At 41.6% G+C, this 18794-nt stretch overlaps 1 protein-coding gene across 2 annotated transcripts in view; it reads left to right on the top strand.

Annotated features, from left to right (window-relative positions):
• Window positions 1-18227, top strand: part of EPHX2 (epoxide hydrolase 2) — a 121308-nt gene extending 103081 nt beyond the window's left edge. For both annotated transcript variants that reach the window (XM_069071947.1, XM_069071946.1), the window contains 7 exons: window positions 3575-3652; window positions 5242-5272; window positions 7519-7615; window positions 10272-10341; window positions 13533-13613; window positions 16724-16782; window positions 17402-18227. In XM_069071947.1, coding sequence (XP_068928048.1) covers window positions 3575-3652; window positions 5242-5272; window positions 7519-7615; window positions 10272-10341; window positions 13533-13613; window positions 16724-16782; window positions 17402-17480 — 495 coding nt within the window. In that variant the 3' untranslated portion in view covers window positions 17481-18227. The remainder of the gene's footprint in view (window positions 1-3574; window positions 3653-5241; window positions 5273-7518; window positions 7616-10271; window positions 10342-13532; window positions 13614-16723; window positions 16783-17401) is intronic.
• The last annotated feature ends 567 nt before the right edge of the window (window positions 18228-18794 follow it).

The following is an 18794-nucleotide window of genomic DNA, read 5'->3' as shown; positions in this document are numbered from 1 at the left end:
CAAGCCTCCCACCCCAGGCTTCAGGTGCACATTAGCCTAGGGGCAGGCAAGATCTTCAAAATTTACATTCTTATTACAGTAACATTCCCCAAAATACTTGTTTATCCAATTATGGGGTCTCAGGCTAGGGTCTCCCCTAGTATAATACATCCTTCATGGATAGAAGAAAATACAAACACCATCAACCCCTAGGTTACAGTAAGTCATAATCTCCTCAATCAATACACAGTGTTCAAGTAAAGTCCTCTCTCATTTTGACTTGAGGTTGACTTCCAAACACCTTGACTCTTTCCCTGTGGGCCGACCACCCCTGACTCTTGCCTGGATTGACACATAGGCAGCTCTCTGCTCCTGCTCCACAGCAGGCTCCAGGGGCTCCTGACTACAGCTTCTGTTTTTAGGAAAACAAAGCTTAACAGGGCTACAACAATATTTATACATATTACCAGCACCATCATCTCAATTCATTTTAATAGCTCTTAAAAGAGGCTTAAGCTAAGCCTCCTTCCCTTCAGTTTTATCCAGAGGTGTATCATATCTAACTTTAATAAAATTCTATTTGTCTCCTTAAGTTCTTTCTTTTTATTTCTTTGGTTAGATTTATCTAGTTCTGAAAGGGGAAAGTTGGTGCCCCTTACTAGTATTGTTTTACTGTCTATTTCCTCCTGTAACTCATTTAACATTTCCTTTAAGAATTTGAATGCCATACCATTTGGTGTGTGTATATATATATATATATATATATATATATATATATATATATATATATATATATTTAGTACTGATATTACTTCGTTGTACTTTTTAGCAAGATGCAGTTTTCCCACTTACCTCTTTGAATTAGATCAGTTTTCACTTTTGCTTTATCTGAGACCATGATTGCTATCCCTGCTTTTTTTTAAATTTCAGATATTTCATAATAGAATTTCATAAAAGATTCTACTCTAGCCCCTTACCTTTACCCTGTGTGTATGTCTCTGTTTCAAGTGTATTTCTTGTAAACAGCATATTGTAGGATTCTAATTTTTAATGCACTCTGTTATCCATTTCCATTTTTTGAGTGTTAATTCCATTTTAATTTATAGTTATGACTACTAAGTATATATTTCTTTCCATGCTATTTCCCCCCTGTTTATCAAATCAGCTTTTAAAAATCATATTTAGTTGGGGGAAAAGAGACCCCAGGATGCAATCCCATGTGAGAAACAAAGACTAAGGTACCTTGACTTCCTGGAGAGCAGAGGACCTGGAGACATTGTGAGTCTGCAACTGGGTAGGTTGGGATGTGGCAAGAGGGGAGGCAAAGAGGGAAGAAAGGGCATAAACAGAGCCATGGTAGAGCTCACTCAAGGAACTGCCACAAAGTGGAGGAAGCTGACCATCTATTTGCCTCCTATTGTAATTAATTACTCAAGCCAACTAGGTGCTAGGCTTTTGGTTTTGTACTGTTGAAAGGCTAAAGTATTGTTCTTTTCCTCTGAATTTCTTTTTTTTTTTTAAAGCAATCGGGGTTAAGTAACTTTCTCAAGGTTACACAGCCAGTTATTTCTGGGTGTGGTGCTGAGTATCTGAGCCTGGATTTGATCCCCAGGTCATCCCGACACTGGAGCTGGTGCTCTTACTCTCTGAGTCACCTGGCCGCCCCTAAGCAATTGGGGTTAAGTAACTTGCTCAAGTTTACACGGCCAGGTGTTTCTGGGTGGGTGCTAAGTGTCTGAGCCCGGGATTCAATCCTCAGGTCATTCCAACACTGGAGCCAGTGCTCTTACTGTGCTACCTGGCCGCCCCAAACATATTTTCATATTAGTCACCCAACACCTCTAATTCTTTTTTTTTTTAAGCAATTGGGGTTAAGTAACTTGCTCAAGGTTACACAGCCAGTTATTTTTGGGTGTGGTGCTGAGTGTCTGAGCCCGGGATTCTATCTCCAGGTCATCCCAACACTGGAGCTGGTGTTCTTACTCGCTGAGCCACCTGGCCACCCCTTGTCCTCTGAATTTCAATGGCATATCCGTGAGGGTGAAATGGATTGAAATTCTAGTCAAAGGGGACAATTAGCTCCTCTCCAGTCTTGACATGTGTCTCTCACTTTTGTTCCCATAGGCTGTCCCCAGTGCCTAAAATGTCCTCCCTCTTCATCTCAGCCTTTTTGATTCTTTGTCTTCCTTCAAGGCCCAGCTGAGGTGCCACTTCTTCCAGTATGCCTTCTTTAGTCCCTCCAGGAATCAAGATTCTTCTCCACCTCAGATTTCTGAAGATCACTTTGAATCTCTCATTTGCTCCTTCACTCTCTACCTTTTATTTTATTCATATTGTATCTCCAAGTAGAATGAACATAGTAAGTTCTTAAAGAGAAGGGACTTTTTCAAGTCAAGTCAAATCAACAAGCATTGTTTTTAAGATTTCCAGTGTACTAGACTCTGAATTAAGCATTGAAGATACAGAGAAAGGCAAAAGATGGTCCCTGCTCTGAGGGAGGTCTCAGTGTAATGGGGGAAACAATATGAAAACGACTCTGTCCAAACAAGTGATGCACAGTATAAATTGGAGATAATCCACAGGGGCAAAGCACTAACATTAAGGGGATCAGGAAAAGCTTCTTACAGAAGGTGGGATTTTAGCTAGAACTTGAAAGAAACCAGGGAAGATAAGGAGCAGAGATGAGGAAGAGGAGTGTTCAAGGCATGGGAAGGAGCCAGTGAAAATGCCTAGAATCTGAAGGTAGAGCGTCTTGTATGAGGAAGGCAGCCAGTGACAACCTATTGCTGAATAGGTGTAACAAGACTGGAAAGGTAAAAGGGCCCAAACTGTGAAGGACTTTGCATGCCAATCACTATTTTCATTTTTGATCTTGGAGCTAGATTTGAACTCATTAAGTCTTCCTGATTCCAAGCCCAATGCTCTACCACTGATCCACCTAGCTGTGGTACCCAGACATCATAGTATAGTAGGTTTGGGGGTGGAAAGAAAGCAACATATCTGGAATCAAAGGGCCTGAGTTCAAATTCCAGCTCTGCAACTATGAGCTTGAGTATATTACTACACCCCTCCTGGCTTCAGTTTCCTCATCTATAAAATACAGTGGTACTATTTGATGACCAAGTATCTTTCTTGTTTTAAAATTCTATGATCCTGCCTTCCAGGGCTGTTGGAAGGTTCATATGGGGACATAGGGGTAGAGATTTAGACTTGGAAGGGACCTCAGAAACCACCTGGTTCAATCCCCTCATGTTACTGTTGAGGAAGCAGAGGCTGGCCAGGTAGAATGATCTAGATGAGATCACACAGGTAATACACAATAGAAATGGGATTGCAATAGGCCTTCAACTCTAACACCAATAATCTTTCTACTGCACCATTATGCCTTCCTTTGTAAAATCTTAAAGTGGCTCTTATGACTGCTCTGATTTTTACTGTTTTCCAGGTTAGCAAATGGAGGCCTTCAAGGAAAATGGCTTGCCTAAGGCAGCATAGCAAGTCATTTGGCCCCTAGGCATCCATCAGGAGAGCTAGGGCTCAGAGGAGCCCTCTTTCCATTGGAGCATTCTTCACCTTGCCTCTATTATCTTTTCAGGGAGTGGCAGAGGCTGAACTGGAGAAGGACCTGACCCGGACGTTCAAAATTCTGTTTCGAGCAAGTGATGAGGCTCAGGTATATACATACATATATATATGTGCTGCACTCAGGGATCATTGAGGGCAGCAGAGGGTTGTGGGAAGGAAACTGGTGGCTGACTTGGCTCTGGGGGAGGAAGCAGGAAGCAGGATATGTCTCAGTGTGTGGCAGATATTTCCTAATCTTTTTTTCTCTAATAGTGTTATAATGATTTCATAGGTTCCTTCTCCCAGAAGTCCCTTCAGTTGCTAAACTGCTTTTCCTTTAGAAATAAAACATCTTAAAGCCAAAAAGGAGCTAGAGTTCATACTTCAAGAGAGTAGTCTATTAATTATCCTCATTCTCCAAGTGAAGCAATTGAGTCCACAAAAGTTGAGTATTTTGGGATATATGACTGTGGGTGAAGTCTCTGGGTTAAGGGGCATAGATGTTTTAGTTAATTTCTTATCAGAATTCTAAATTGCTTTCCAGAATGACTGGACCAATTTACGACTGCACTAACAATGTATTAGTGCACCTGTCCTTTCTTTCTTTTTTTTTTTTTGGAGTGGGGAAGGCAGGGTAATCGGGGTTGTTACTTGCCCAAGGTCACACGGTTAGTAAGTGTTAAGTTTTTGAGGTTGTATTTGAACTCAGGTCCTCCTGACTCCAGGGCTGGTGCTCTATTCTCTGCACCACCTAGCCACCCCTTGTACCTGTCTTTCTATAGCCCTTCTGACATCGACCATTCATATCTTTTGTCATCTTTGCTAATTTGCCGGGTGTAAGACGATGCTTCAAAGTTATTTTGATGTTCATTTCTTTTTTTTTTTTAAGCAATTGGAGTTAAGTAACTTGCTCAAGGTTACACGGCCAGTTATTTCTGGGTGTGATGCTAAGTGTCTGAGCCCAGATTCGATCCCTAGGTCATCCCAACACTGGGGCCGGTGCTCTTACTCGCTGAGCCACCTGGCCACCCCTAAGCAATTGGGGTTAAGTAACTTGCTTAAGGTTACATGGCCAGGTGTTTCTGGGTGGGTGCTAAATGTCTGAGCCCAGATTCGATCCCTAGGTCATCCCGACACTGGGGCCAGTGCTCTTACTTGCTGTGCTACCTGGCCACCCTGTTGATGTTCATTTCTTTTATTATTACTGAATTGGGACAGTCTTTGACAGAGTGGCTAATAATTTGTTATTCTTTTGAGAACTATTTGTTCGTGTCCTTTATGAACATTCATTGGGGAATGATTTTTAGTGCTTATATATTCTTATTAGGTATTCATTATATATCTTGTATCTTGGACCCTTATCAGAGATTTTTGATTCAAAGATTTTTTCCCCCAATTGGCCACATCCTTATTCTAATCGCACTGATTCTGCAAGTGTAAAAGTTTTTTAAATTCATATAATTGAAACTATTTTATTGTTTGTGATCACCTCTGCTCTTTTTTTGAGCTGTGAAAAATCTCTGATCTGGTTGTCTCTCTCTTTTTTTAAATGGTATGACCTTTAAAATTCAGACTGGGTATCCATCTTGAGTTTATTATGGTATATAGTATAAAGATATTAGTCTAACCCTAATTTCTGCCAAACTGTCATCTTTTGTAAGGGAATTGTTTTTTGTTTTATTTTCTTTTTCCTTGCAGTATATGGCAAAGGGAAATCAAGTTGAAACAGGTAAGAAACATCATTGACAGGGGATGATTGGAAGGGTTGGGAAAGGAACTGACAAGATCTGTGAGATGTTTCCTCCTTAAATATTTTTTTTCACTCTCAAGTCTTTCTACATTCAACTATAGTGATCTTTCAGAGTCTCCTAGCCTTTTATTATTGTTGTTGCTGATAAGTCATTTCTATGGTGTCCAATGCTTTGTGATCCCTTTTGGAGTGGTTTGCCATTGCCTTCTCCAGCTCATTTGATAGATGAGGAACTGAGGGAAACAGGGGTAAGTGACTTTCCCAGGGTCACACAGGTAGTAAGTATCTGAGGCCAGATTTGAAATCAGGAATATGAGTCTTCCTGACTCCAGACCAGGCACTACGTCCACTGTGTCACCTCTCTTAACCTATCCCATGCTATCTCTGTGACCTTGGGTGATTTATTTTTAGCCCTGTAGACCTCTGTTTCCCCATATATAAAACAATGAAAGTTAGACTCAGTGAGATATCCAAGATCTTTTTCCAACTCTAAATCTGTAAATTATAACTACAACCTGTTTTCTCCCAGTTGCCTTTAATTCTTGAGTCCCAATGCATAAGATTAGCTCCAAAGTTTGTCACTTACCCTGGCATGTGAGAACCTCATGGCTTTCTGTCCAGTCTCACAGGCCACCATCCACTGAATCTGCCCTCCTCAAACCTGTTCCTCTCAAACTTCCCTGAGAGACTACATTTCCCATTTTCTTGCCCTTGATTGGAGCTCTTCTGTCAGGTTTTTTAAATAGTCCAACTCCAGACTTAACTCTCCTGTCACTGTGGAGAAAATGTAGATTAAAGCACATTGGAAAGGTTCTGGAGGGGCGGCTAGGTGGCACAGTGAGTAAAGTGCCGGCCCCAGAGTCAGGAGGACCCAAGTTTGGTTCCAGGGTCAGACACTTAACAGCCACACACACACACACACACAAAACTAGCCATGTAACCTTGGGCAAGTTACTTAACCCCAATTGCCCTTCAAAAGGCAAAAAAAAAAGGAAAGGTTCTGGAATGTCTCTCGTTAGTATTACTGTCAGTCTCTTTGCCTTTCCCTAGAATGATATAGATTTTACAGTGAAGATAACCATGGCTAGAAAAATGAGGCCGTTTTATAAAATTCACTTTTCATTTGTCCCACAAAGTTCCTTATTTACAAACTTCATAGAGATACCAATGGTGTTGGCTGTTCTGTTCAGGAAAGAGGTTCTTAACCTGTTATATACCATGGACCCCTTTGGCAATCTGGTGAAGTCTATAGGCCCCTTCTCAGAATAATTTGTAAATGCACAAAATAAAATACATAGCATTGCAAGGGGAACCAATCATATTGAAAGTTATCAAAACTAAAATCACAAAAATATCCCAAAAAATTTTAAATAAGTGCATGGACACCAAGTTAAGAGCCCCTGACATAGAGTATTGAACAGGTACAGTGGAGAAACAGACATAGGCTTTTTACCCATAGTGTGTTGGTAAATGTTTAACATCTAGCTCTCCAGAGAGCAGAAAAGAATAATGTATGACACACTTTTAAGTTTAATCCCCATTATTTGTTGTTGTCGTTTTTGGCTTTTTGGAGGGAGAAGGCAGGGCAATTGGGGTTAAGTGACTTGCCCAAAGTCACACAGCTAGTAAGTAAGTGTCTGAGGTCGGATTTGAACTCAGGTCCTCCTGACTCCGGGGCCAGTGCTCTATTCACTGTGCCACCTAGCTACCCCCGATTAAATGACTTTTCTAAGGTCACACAGGTAGTAAGCACCAGAGGTAGACTTTAAACCCAGGTCCTCTGACTCCATCTAAGGTGAAATAGGAAATAAGGGCATTTTGATAGTGGAAGCAATGGTTGGAAGGCCCTGGGAAGGATGCATGGTACAGTGGGAAAAGTAGTGGATTTCAGGTCTGACCACTTGGGGTCAAAATTGTGTCTCTACTACTTACTTACCTCTAGTATAACCTTGGACAAATCACTTCGGGCCCTCTCTGGGGCCTCCATTATAAAATGAGGAGACTTTAGTGCTAAAGGTCCCTCCCAGCTCTAGACCTAGAATCCTAGATAGATTGTAAGAAGCAATTAGGTGTCACAGTACACTTCTGAAACAAAAGAGTGATGCAATCAAAAGGATGGGGTGCTCAAGGTCACCCATGGAACAAATGACATCAGTTATGGAAACCCATGGAGCCGGAGTACAGGGACATAGGTGAGGTGGCACATAGGTGCCTTTCTTCCATAGGAATTCTGCAAAAAACTGGGAGTCCCCCGTTAAGTTGGATGGTGACAGAGGAGGAGATTGAGGTCTACGTGCAGCAGTTCAAGAAATCTGGCTTCAGGTACAGTACAATGATTCCCTGTCATGTGAGGGGATGGGCAGAGAAGAAAGGATGGCCTTCGTGTAGAGAAAGTGAGTTGTTTGCTTCATCTTCAAGGGCTGTTCTCACTACCAAAGCCCCAAAGCTTAGTTCCTTTCCTCCTTCTCCCCTTGAGGGGCACCCCTCAAAAATGAACATTTCCGGCAGCATATGGATGCCCCTGTATAGGAATGGCGTAGCCCTGGCCTTCTAGCCCTACGACTGAGAAATGTTTTTTGGGCACGAAGGGGTTTAAATTACTACTCTTTACAGATAAGGAGACTAGAGTCCAAAAGAGTTGTGACTTAGCCAAACTCACATAAGTATTAAGTGTCTAAAGTGGGATTTGAACATAGGTCTACCTCTCTATCCCAGGGGTGGGGAACCTGCAGTTTGAGGCCACATGTGACCTTCTAGGTCCTTAAGTGCAGCTTTTTGACTAGATCCAATTTTTACAGAACAAATCCCGATTTGTTCCCCACACCTGTACCCATTGCACCATACTGTCTCTCCTTGGTGAGGATATGCCTTTTTCCAGTTATGGAACTGAATATTCTCATGTTGTCTGGATCTTCTCAAACACCAGCACCAACACCACCCCCTCCCCCATTTCCTGCCCCACCCCCCACCCAGGCAAAGGAATCCTTAGGATTCATAAAGAGAAATATTTCCTAGGAAAGTCTAAGTCCAAAAACTACTTCTTTCAGGTATGTGTTAGCCATTCTTTATTGGGTAATTTCTCTTGTAAGTCCTCTCCCCCATCCCCCAGTGTGGTATAAAGAGTGGAAAGCCAGTTTGACAGTCAAGAAGCCCTGAGTTAAAATCTCTCCTCTGACATACTCTGTGTGCCTCTATAAATATCTCTTAGCTTCTCAGTACTGCCTCCCAAATCCCCTAAATTGAAGAGAAGGTGAGAATCTATTTCAAAAAGGGGGGTTTCCTCATTGGAAATTGCTTTCACCAATGAAGTCACAGATCTGGTCCATATTTTCCACCCACCCCTATTTTGAGAGCACCTTCAGAAATAGTATTCTAGAGCAGAGGTTCCCAAACTTATTTGGCCTACCACCTCCTTTTGAAAAAAAATTACTCAGCACCCCCTTGAAAATCTACTTTCTTTAACTGTTTAATGGTTTTTTAAATTTCAAAATACTTTTAAATGATATATTTCAAATTTAATAATTTATTATAAATTTGTGGGGTTTTTCCTGCATTGAAATTTTGATGATACAATACTGAGTAATGTGACCATATACTACACAGCATATAGTATTGTATTGTAAATAAGGTATTATGTGCATATATTCTTGCCAGTGCATGCTGGACTCCTGCGGCCAGCACAGTTGGTGGGCTAGCAAGCAGTGAGAATAACGAGACAGGGGTGTAATCAATAGGCTGTTTATTACAGGCCATTTCATACAGAGCCAAAGATGCAAGGGGCTCACAGAGTTTATATGCCCCCCCAAAAGAATGTAGACACTCCAAAAGAATACAGATAATGTACAAGGACCCTCCCTTAATCTTGTTTACTATTTACCCTTTCTTAAGGTTAGTTATTTTTTAGGGTAATATCCTAGGACCATATCTGGAGGCATAAACAAAAAAAGATGACATGCCCTCTTGCCTATCTGCCCTGTAACCTTGCAAGTAACTGTATAGGGCAGGGGAATATTCCTTTAGTGGGGCCAAGGAACCCCAAAAGTTCTCTACATACAAACAAGTTTATACATCCTCCTGCTTATCTGCCCTGTAACCTTTCAGGTAATAATATAGGGGAGGGGAACATTTCATTAGCAGAGCCAGGGGACTCCTGAAAGTTCTCTACACTGGACTTCCTCACAATACATAACAAGCTTGACTGCCAATACTTGCTTGTTAAGACCTGTCAGTGGACTTGACACTTATTGGTTATAACTTGCATTTTGTATGTTTATTTGGAAAATAATGTAATTGTTATGACTTTAACTCTGTTACACAGCAGATGCAATGTGTACAAACAGTTTCTCAAAATTTTCTTTTCTTCTCTTCTTTCCTTAGAAGCATAAGGACTGCCCCCTAATTTTTATTCAATGCCTCCAGTTACACCAGAGGCTACTACCACCTTCCCTGGATCATTTCAGTATCTCCCAGAGGGTGGTATTGCCCACTTTGGGAACCTATGAGTAAAGGGAAGATGCTGATGGGAGAGGAGACTTCAGAGTATTTTTGCTGACACTGAAGAAACACACAGCACCCAAAGTAATGAGCAGCAGAAAGCCAAGCCCAAGTTCCTGTAGACTAAATGCAGGTGCTCATATGTCTAGATTGTGTGGTAAATCAGAGGATACAGAGCATATTAGTACCTTCTGGATACATGGAATCTGAAATAAGTGATATCAATAGCTTTACTCTTCATCCTTGAGGGCAGGCCCAGTTTTGGTTTTAATTTTTTATTCTTAGCACCCATCACAGTGCCCAGCACATAATAATCACTTAATAAATGCTTATTGATCATTGATTGATTGATCAGGAGAAGACAATGCATGCTCTGAGAAAGAAGGCCACCTCTCATTTCAAACTTGCCTTTTTTCAGTTTCAGGGTTCAATACAAATCATCCATTGAAAGAACTTGCCAATTCTCCTTCTTTTGTTTCCCTAGGGGTCCCTTAAACTGGTATCGGAATCTGGATGCAAATTGGAAGTGGGGCTGTACTGCATCTGGAAGGAAGGTGAGTATTATCTTTAGGAAATGAGGCAGTGTGGTACACGGGAAGAAATAAAGCACTTGAATTCAGGAGGGGCGGGAATTTGAATTCCATCTGATACTTTACTAACTATGTGACTGGGACAAGTTATTTTATCTTTCTGAGCCTCAGTTTTCCTCATCTGTGAAGTGGGAATGATGATACGTGTAATACCTGCTTCACAGAGGTCTTATGAGACACAAATGAAATAATGTATAGAAAGTGGTTTGCAAAATTTTAAGCTCTGTATAAATGTCATTTATGCTCCTGTACCTCATTGTGGCATGGAGGTGACTCTGGGTCCTTGAAGGGTCTGCCAGTGGATCACAAACTTTGGCAGGTCCTCTCATGATGGAAAAGCTGTGCATATCATCCTAGCGGCACACGGCTGCTTTCTGTGGTCCAGCCTAATTAAGTTCAAAGAGACTCAAAACCCTGATCTGGCCATTCAATGATAAGCTTTTTAGGCGTAACAACCCATGAAACACCATTACTATATCATCATCATCATGATCATCATGATTTTACATAGCCTCTGTTTCCCTATTATGTATCCCTCCTCTCTAGCCCAAGAGTTATCCTATATTGGAAAGATTTTTTTTAAGAGAGAGAAAAGAAAAGAAAAACCCGACAATATATTTATTAAAAATCTAAAAATATATACAGCGTTTCATACCCATGTAACCTCCACCTCTGCCTTGAGCAGAGAGGGAGAAGAGGAGGGGAGATAACAATTCTTTGTAATTATGCAACATTCATTTTTTATTGTTTTATGGTAGTTGTTCTTTCTGTTTACATTCTTATAGTTCTTATGGACATACAGTGTATCCCAAAAGTCTTAGTGCAGTTTTAAGCTTTGATAGCTTTAATAATCAAGCTTTTAAGAAGTAACAGCTTCAACCTGCACTTAAACTTTTGGGACCCTCTCATGAGTACACACTCCTTAAGGGGGACTCTTCTGTAGTAGCCAGTGCCAAAGTTCTGCCCCTGAATCACCATCAAAAAGTCTTTTGTTTCCAGAAATAAATATTTATTATTCAAGCCATTTCTTTGATGCTTTGTTGACATATTATTGGTTGAGTGTGGAAAGCAGTTTCAACAATTCAAAACCAAGTATAATTATCTTTTCTATACAAATGAGTCTCAGATTTGTATACCCAGCTGTAATGCCAAGCAAAGGCAACTTCCCAAGGTTCAAAATACCAGCATAGATGCTCTCCGCATTCACCAAGTATAATTCAATAATCTCCAAGTACTACTCTACCCCTGGACATTATAATTCATTTAGTCAATCCCAAAGACCCTCTTCTAAGTACTACTCCACCCTTAGGCTGTACATTCATTTAGTCAACCACAAAGCCCCTCTTCTCAAATGGAGATTAGTTTCCAATCATAAGTAAAGTACATTCATTTGTTCAATCACAGAGCACAAAAAAAATCAAAAGTTCCCCACCCTTGGATCACAACTGAATCTACCCCAGAGTTTTAACAAGCTTAAGCACAGCATTTAATACCCAAAGAGAGGTCTTTACTTCATCTTGACCCAAGGCAAGTTCTCAGCAATCTTTGTTCCTGGGGAGACAAAGCTTAGCAAGGCCACAAGATACATTGCCAGTGTCTTCATTAATTCATTCTCTGCCTGCAGAATAGTCCTAGGACCCCTGAAAACATTAGCAAAACCCTCTTCCAGGATTTCTGTAAACATACAACAAGAAAATCCTTCTTCAGGGCTTCTGAACCAACAGCAAGTTTCCAGAACCTCTGCAACAACAGCACTGTCCTTCACTAGTGGACAGAATTCACTCTCTGTCTGCAGAACAGTCTCTGGAGCTCTGAACCAACATCAAGGTTCCAAGACCTCTGCAACAACAGGATTTCTTTCACCAGTGAACAAATCTGGCAAAACAACATCAAAACAGACAGACAAATACCAGCGTAACAGCCATGTCTCCTCAGTCCTTGGCAGCTCTGGGTGGCAGTTCTCAAAAGTCCTGGGCAATTCAAACTGGCCCTCAGTTATCTTCTCCGTCTCTCTCTGCCTCCAAGATGCTGCTTCCAAAAAGTTCTTCTGCCTCTCTCTTTACTTGTGTCTCTCTAAATTCATGTCACCAGCTCCTCCCAGTTCAGCACTCTCTTTTCATATCAACAAGTCCATCCCACAAGTGGGATTCAAAGGTCTGGGTTTTAACACAATCAATCCGAAAACCAAGCCAATACAGGGGGATCTTTAAATTCTATTACTATTACACCAGCTCTAGTTTCTCTCCTGAGGTCTAGTAATGTATCAACTGCCTATTGAACATTTTGATTTAGATGTTTCATAGGCATCTCAAACTCATCATGTCCAAAGCAGAACACATTCTTTTTCCCTCCCTGCCCCGCAATCTCTTTTCCAAAATTCCCTATTTTCAAATAAGGATGCCACTACCATCGTTATAATGACCCAAGTTAACAATCTTGGAATCTTTACTTTACACTTACTTTATACTCCTTACTTTCCCACACCCTAACTTTCCAATCAGTTGCCAAATCTTGTTGCTTCTCCATCTACATCTCTCAAATCGATCTCCTTCTCTCCACTCTAATTGATTTGTTTCTCACCTCTTGAATGACCTATTCCAATAGCCTTCAAATTAGTCTCCTTTACTCCAGTCCCTCACCCCTCCAATACTTAATTTATATGTGTAAATGATGTTTACGTAGCCACCAACATTATTTTCCTGAAGTCCAAGTATGACCATGTTACTCCTCTCTTTGGTAAACTCTAGTGGTTTCCTGTTATCTCAAAGATCAAATATAAAGTCCTTTGTCATGTAAGACCTTCACAACCTGGTCCCAACCTACCTTTCCAGCCTAATTACATGTAACTCCCTTTGTACATACCAACTACAGTCCAGCTAAATTGGTCTTCTTTATATATGGCATTCTGTCTCCCATATATGGCATCCCATTTCTCATCTTTGTCCCTTTGCTCAGGCTGTCCTCATATTTAGAATGCTCTGAAGTGTCCCATCATTCACAACCACAGAACTGGGACTGGGAATACCAACCATAACTCTGTAACTACTGAGACTGAGGGACATTTTAAACTATGAAAGTGTGGGGAAAAAGGTATCTATTCTCAAGTCTCCTTCCTTCTCTTCCAACTGCTATTTTTTGCTCTACTCTCTCCCCAGATCTTGATTCCAGCTCTGATGGTCACAGCTGAGAAAGACATGATTCTCCTTCCAAAGTTTTCTAGGCACATGGAAATGTGGGTAAGTGTCCTGGGGCCCAAAATCAAGGCAAAGTTGGGGAAGGAGGGATAGGAAATGCTTTGTGACAGAAAAAGAGCTATCCAAGAAAAAATAATTACTCCAGAGGGAGGAGTGACAGAAGCTAAGGGAGAAGGTTGGTCAATTATTGCAGAGCACCAGTAACATGGTGTCCAACTTGACAAAGCAAAGCAGAGGGTAAAGTGATTTTGAAGTCCATTTGGATCTTCTGCCAAGATGGACATCTTGAAGGCGTTCCCTCCACAAAAGTCCTCTTCAAGTGCTTCATGGCAGACTGGAGATGTTGATGGTCAGTCCTACTTGGTTCAGATTGAAATGAAAAGAAACACCCATTGGGGCGGCTGGGTGGCGCACTGAATAGAGCACTGGCCCTGGAGTCAGGAGGTCCTGAGTTGAAATCCAGCCTTGGACACAACACAAAAACTAGCCATGTGACCTTGGGCAAGTCACTTAACCCTAATTGCCTTCCAGAAAGCAACAACAAAAAAAAGAAACACCCATAGACTATATAACAGTTAATAAGAAGAGTTTTATGTAATTATATTAGGGGAAGGATATTCAGCAAGGATACAGAGTTGATTCATTGACCACAGCTTACTTCTCGCCGTGCTGGCCATGCTGGTCTACTGGTTAGAGACCTGAGAGTGTAGAGAAACTCCTACCTCCTTGTGTGCTGGTTTTTATTTAAGCCACCAAGAAGCTACATCAGTTGCCCCAATTTAGTCCCCCTGAGCTAAGTATGGAAGATATTTTCAGTACCTTTTAAAATAAAAATCATCTAGCCTACATGGAAGATATTGCTTTTACAAGAGGTGGTAGCCCTTCTTGGGGACTTGAAGGTTATACCAATAGGTCACAAGCTCTGATGGGCCCTGGAGAGGCTTAGAAGATAACTGGGTATTTGTCTATAGATCATGTATCTGTCATGCAAGAACAGCTTAACCAGGTTCAAAGAGATTCATGGCCAAGTTGTCTGCAGAGTGCTCAGCAAATTTTCTGTCCTAGCAACTCACAAAACCCCCAGATCTCATCTACTAGGATGAGAAGAGTGATTCCCAAAGAAATATTAAAGGGCGTGGACATACCATGTTTTCTTTCTATCTTCCCAGACTACCTGATGGAGTGAGTGTTCAGGAATTTCTGTTGATTAATCTAGGCAAAAATAAGACACATCATGGCATAAAAGATAGAGGGTCAGCCTTGGAATCAGAAGGGAAGGAAGGAAGAAGGGAGAAAAAGGGAGTGAGGAAGGAAGGAGGGAAGAAGGTAAAAAGGAAGGAAGGAAAGAAGGGAGGGAAGAAGAAGGGGTAGGGAGAGAGGAAGGAGGGAAAGACAAAAGGAGGGAGGGAGGGAAGAAGGAGGTAGGGGGAGAAGGAGGGAAGAAGGAATGAAGGAAAGAAAGAAGGATGGAGGGAGGGAGGGAAGAGGGGACGAAAAGAAGGAAGGTTGGAAGGAAGAGAGGAATGCAGTGATCCTCACAATAGCCCTGGGAAGTAGGTGTTATTATGACTCCTACTTTATATATGAGGTTACTGAGAAAGAGGTTAAGTGACTTGCTCAGGATCACAGAGCTAATAAATGTCTGAGGTCAAATTTGAATTCAGGTCTTCCTGACTCTGGACCTAGCACTCTCTTCTTGCTTCACTTACCTGCCTTTAGGTGCCCAGGAAGACCTGGATCCCGCATCTGACACAGGCAGGCTCTGTGACCCTGAGCAGGTCACTGGCTAAACTCTCAGTGTCCCAGATAACTCTATAAGACTGAAAGTTGCAGAAAAGTTACCTGTCTTAATTGTTGGAGGGTATTTCCTCACTTGGGGGCTCTCAAATCTATTGGGAAATAATCTTTTGTAAAATAACCATTTAATCTGCCTGCATTGTAGCTATAAGCTACCCAGGAACTGCAGGGAAGGGAGAATAGACACATGAGTGAAGTCTGTGATGGACCTTCTAGTCCTCTGACTTGGGGGATAGAGTACCGACTTCGAAGGCAGGAAAACCTGGATTCAGATGCTGTCTCGGTCACTAGCTGTGTGACCCTGGACAGGTTGCTTAACCTCTCTGAGACTATTTGACCATCTGTAAAGTAGAGATAATAATATCTCCTACTTCATGGGATTGTTGTGAAGATCAAATGAGATAATGTACTTTACCTACTTTGTAGACCTTAAAGTTCTACCTAATTTAATGCATGCTAATAATTACATTATGGTAACTTGTGGTCAAAAGCCCCTCCAAACTTACTCCACTAAAATTGTAACCATAAAGTTTAACAGTAGTTGATTGGCCCACCTGATCGTATGCTGATTTAAAGATAAAGCCCCACACATTCTCTCCTCCATGACCTGCCACACCCACCCTGCTCTGGGGGACAGGATTTTATGTTGTTTGTTGTTGGTCAGTTTTTTTTTTACCTGTGTCCAACTCTTTGTGATCCTATTTGGAGTTTCTTGGCAGAGATACTGGAATGGTTTGCCATTTCTTTCTGTAGCTCATTTTTACAGATGAAGAAACTGAGGCAAACAGGGCTAAATGACTTGCTCAGGGTCATACAGCTAGTATGTGTCTAAGGCCAAATTTGAACTCAGATCTTCCTGACTCCAGAGCCCATGCTCTATTCACTGTGCTACCTAGCTGCTTCCCAAGGTGGTGGGATTATATTGAGGAAATGACATGTAGGAAAAAGGCCTGCCTAGATCTGAGAGCCTGGTTTAAGGGGTAGGGCCTATTATGTTAGAAACACAGTCTATTTAATGGCAAATGATGCTTATTTGGACCTAAGGTGTGCTTTGGGAGTAGAAATATCATATACTCATCTCACAATGTAGCCTAAACCAAATTAAAATATAATTGGGCAATATTTAACAAAATAAATAAAAATAGAACACAATATAGATAAAGTTTATTTGTAGTTCTCTTTCTGTTTTAGTTCCAGTCTACAGGGACTAGAAAGGAATGTGCTTTTTGTCACACTAACCTGCCCCTGCCTTCATTGCCTGTCTCATAGTTGGGAAGGCAGATTTATGCCCAGGTTTTTATCTTATTAAAAGATAAAAGATGGCTTCCGCTCATATTGGTGGTTTTTTCTTTCAGATTCCCAACCTGAAGCGGGGAAATATTGAGAACTGTGGACACTGGACTCAGATGGAAAAGTAAGGAAATGCTGGACAGCCCCTTAGGTGGGATTCCTTGGGAGGTATCTCTGGTATAAAGGGAAAAGAATGCATCTGTCCCATTCCCCTGCCCACGGCCACTCCCCACCCCCTCCCTGCCCCAGGTTCATACCCTAGGTCTGACGCTGACAAGCTGTGTGACCCTGGACAAGTCACTCTGACCTCTCAAGTCTTCAACTCCCACTGAAAAGGAAGTGTTTAGATTAAGGAATCGCTAAGCTTCTTTCCAATTCTAATATTCTATTAAAATTGGGATAATATTATTTACATCATTTGGTTATTGAAAGGATCAAGTTAAATAATGGATATCATGTACATAGTGTGTGATACAGGATTTCCCAAATGCCATTAACAGGGGGCGGGGGGGGGGGTAAGAAAACTGCACTAAGATGTTTGGTATGCCCTGTATAAAGGGCAGCTTGATCATTCAGATTAGGGTAGAATGTGCAGAATTCTAAGTTCCCTTTTCTTCACTCAATTTCACTTAGATATGAATTATCTTGATTTTGGCCTTAGCAATGCCCAGTTTCTGGCCACAGATCCAAACTGGGCCAGATGGCACCGGCAGAATTCTTGACAGTTTTTGTTTCCCTTGCAGGCCAAGAGAGGTGAATCAGATCCTCATTGAGTGGCTGCAGGATGTGGTCAAGAGTCCGTCATTGGTCTCTATGCTCTAATATGTGATGTGTGTGTGTGTGTGTGGTCCTGCAAACACTTCTATCATTCATATGGGGAGATTACTCCATTCAAATGATGGCTTTCTCTTCCATCCACCCCCTTTAACCAGTAGCATTATCAGAGGCTGGTGGTATACACCAGAAAGGCAACGGTACTTCCTTCTCCTCTTGCTACAGCACACACCACAAATAAGGACTTTCAGTTCTGGGGGGAAGGGGGGAAAGGGGAGGAAGGAGGTGAGTTGATTTAGTGAGCGAAGACAGGAAGCTATTTGAATTACTCCCATTAACACTTTCTTCCTTATGGCAGTAATTGGAATAGGTGATAGTTCTTAAATAATAGTGATTTAACTTAAAAAGTCAGAGTAGGAAGGGGTAATCATGATCAACTGGGCCAGAAGCCAGAAGCTCCTGGGTTCTGATCTCTGCTACATACTAGCTAAATGACCTTGGGCAAGTTATTCAACCTTTCTGAACCTCATCCATCCCAGGAGAGTTGAACTAGAATTAGATAATCTCCGTAGTCTCTCCCATCTCTAGCATAGATATAGCAATCAGGAAATTTAAAGTGGGGCAAATTTTGCAGGATAAAGAAACCACTAAATGAATAAGGTCTCCTGATTAGTCTTGAGGTGTAAAATGGGGGAGGAAAAACTGGGCTTTCTAATTTGATTGAATGTTTAATAGTGTTGCAAATTAATTTGTTAATTATAATTGTGACTATAATAAAAAAAAATTTGTAAAAGACACAGTGGTGTTGGATTTACTTTGTTTGGGAGGTAGATGCCAGAGTCATGCTTGGAATAAAGTCAGTGATGATGAGCACAAAGGAATTTGGGAAATTATGCCTGTGGTTACAGGACACCCAAAAATAAGTGGAATTCAAAGAAGGCTTTAAGACTCTTGCAATTCATGTCAAGCAAGAGGAAGGAACCTCAACTCTAACCTGAGTTTGACCTGGCCTTGATCAGAAGCCTATTCAGTGGCCATCTCTTCAGGACTTCCAAAGTATTCAGCTTACTCCATACTGTCCTTCAGGTAGGGGCTTGAGGACCCAAGGAAGATCATATTGGGCATCTTAATTGTGCTGTAGTGACCAAAGCAGGGTGGCTAGGTGGCACCATAGTGCATAGAGCCCTAGGCCTGGAGTCTGAAAGACTCCTCTTCCTGAGTTCAAATCTGGCCTCAGGCACTATTAGCTGTGTGACCCTGGGCAAGTCATTTACCCCGGTTTGCCTCAGTTTCCTCACCGGTAAAATGATTTGGAGAAGGAAATGGCAAACCACTCTAGTATCTCTGCTAAGAAAACCCCAA

This window comes from Petaurus breviceps, unplaced genomic scaffold (genome assembly GCF_028583685.1).
Source record: "Petaurus breviceps papuanus isolate PSGF00001 unplaced genomic scaffold, PetGlider_PUasm1.0 90845, whole genome shotgun sequence".
Classification (NCBI taxonomy): domain Eukaryota; kingdom Metazoa; phylum Chordata; class Mammalia; order Diprotodontia; family Petauridae; genus Petaurus; species Petaurus breviceps.
The sequence above is the reverse complement of the archived record's forward strand: the minus strand, read 5'-3'. Positions and strand labels throughout refer to the sequence as shown.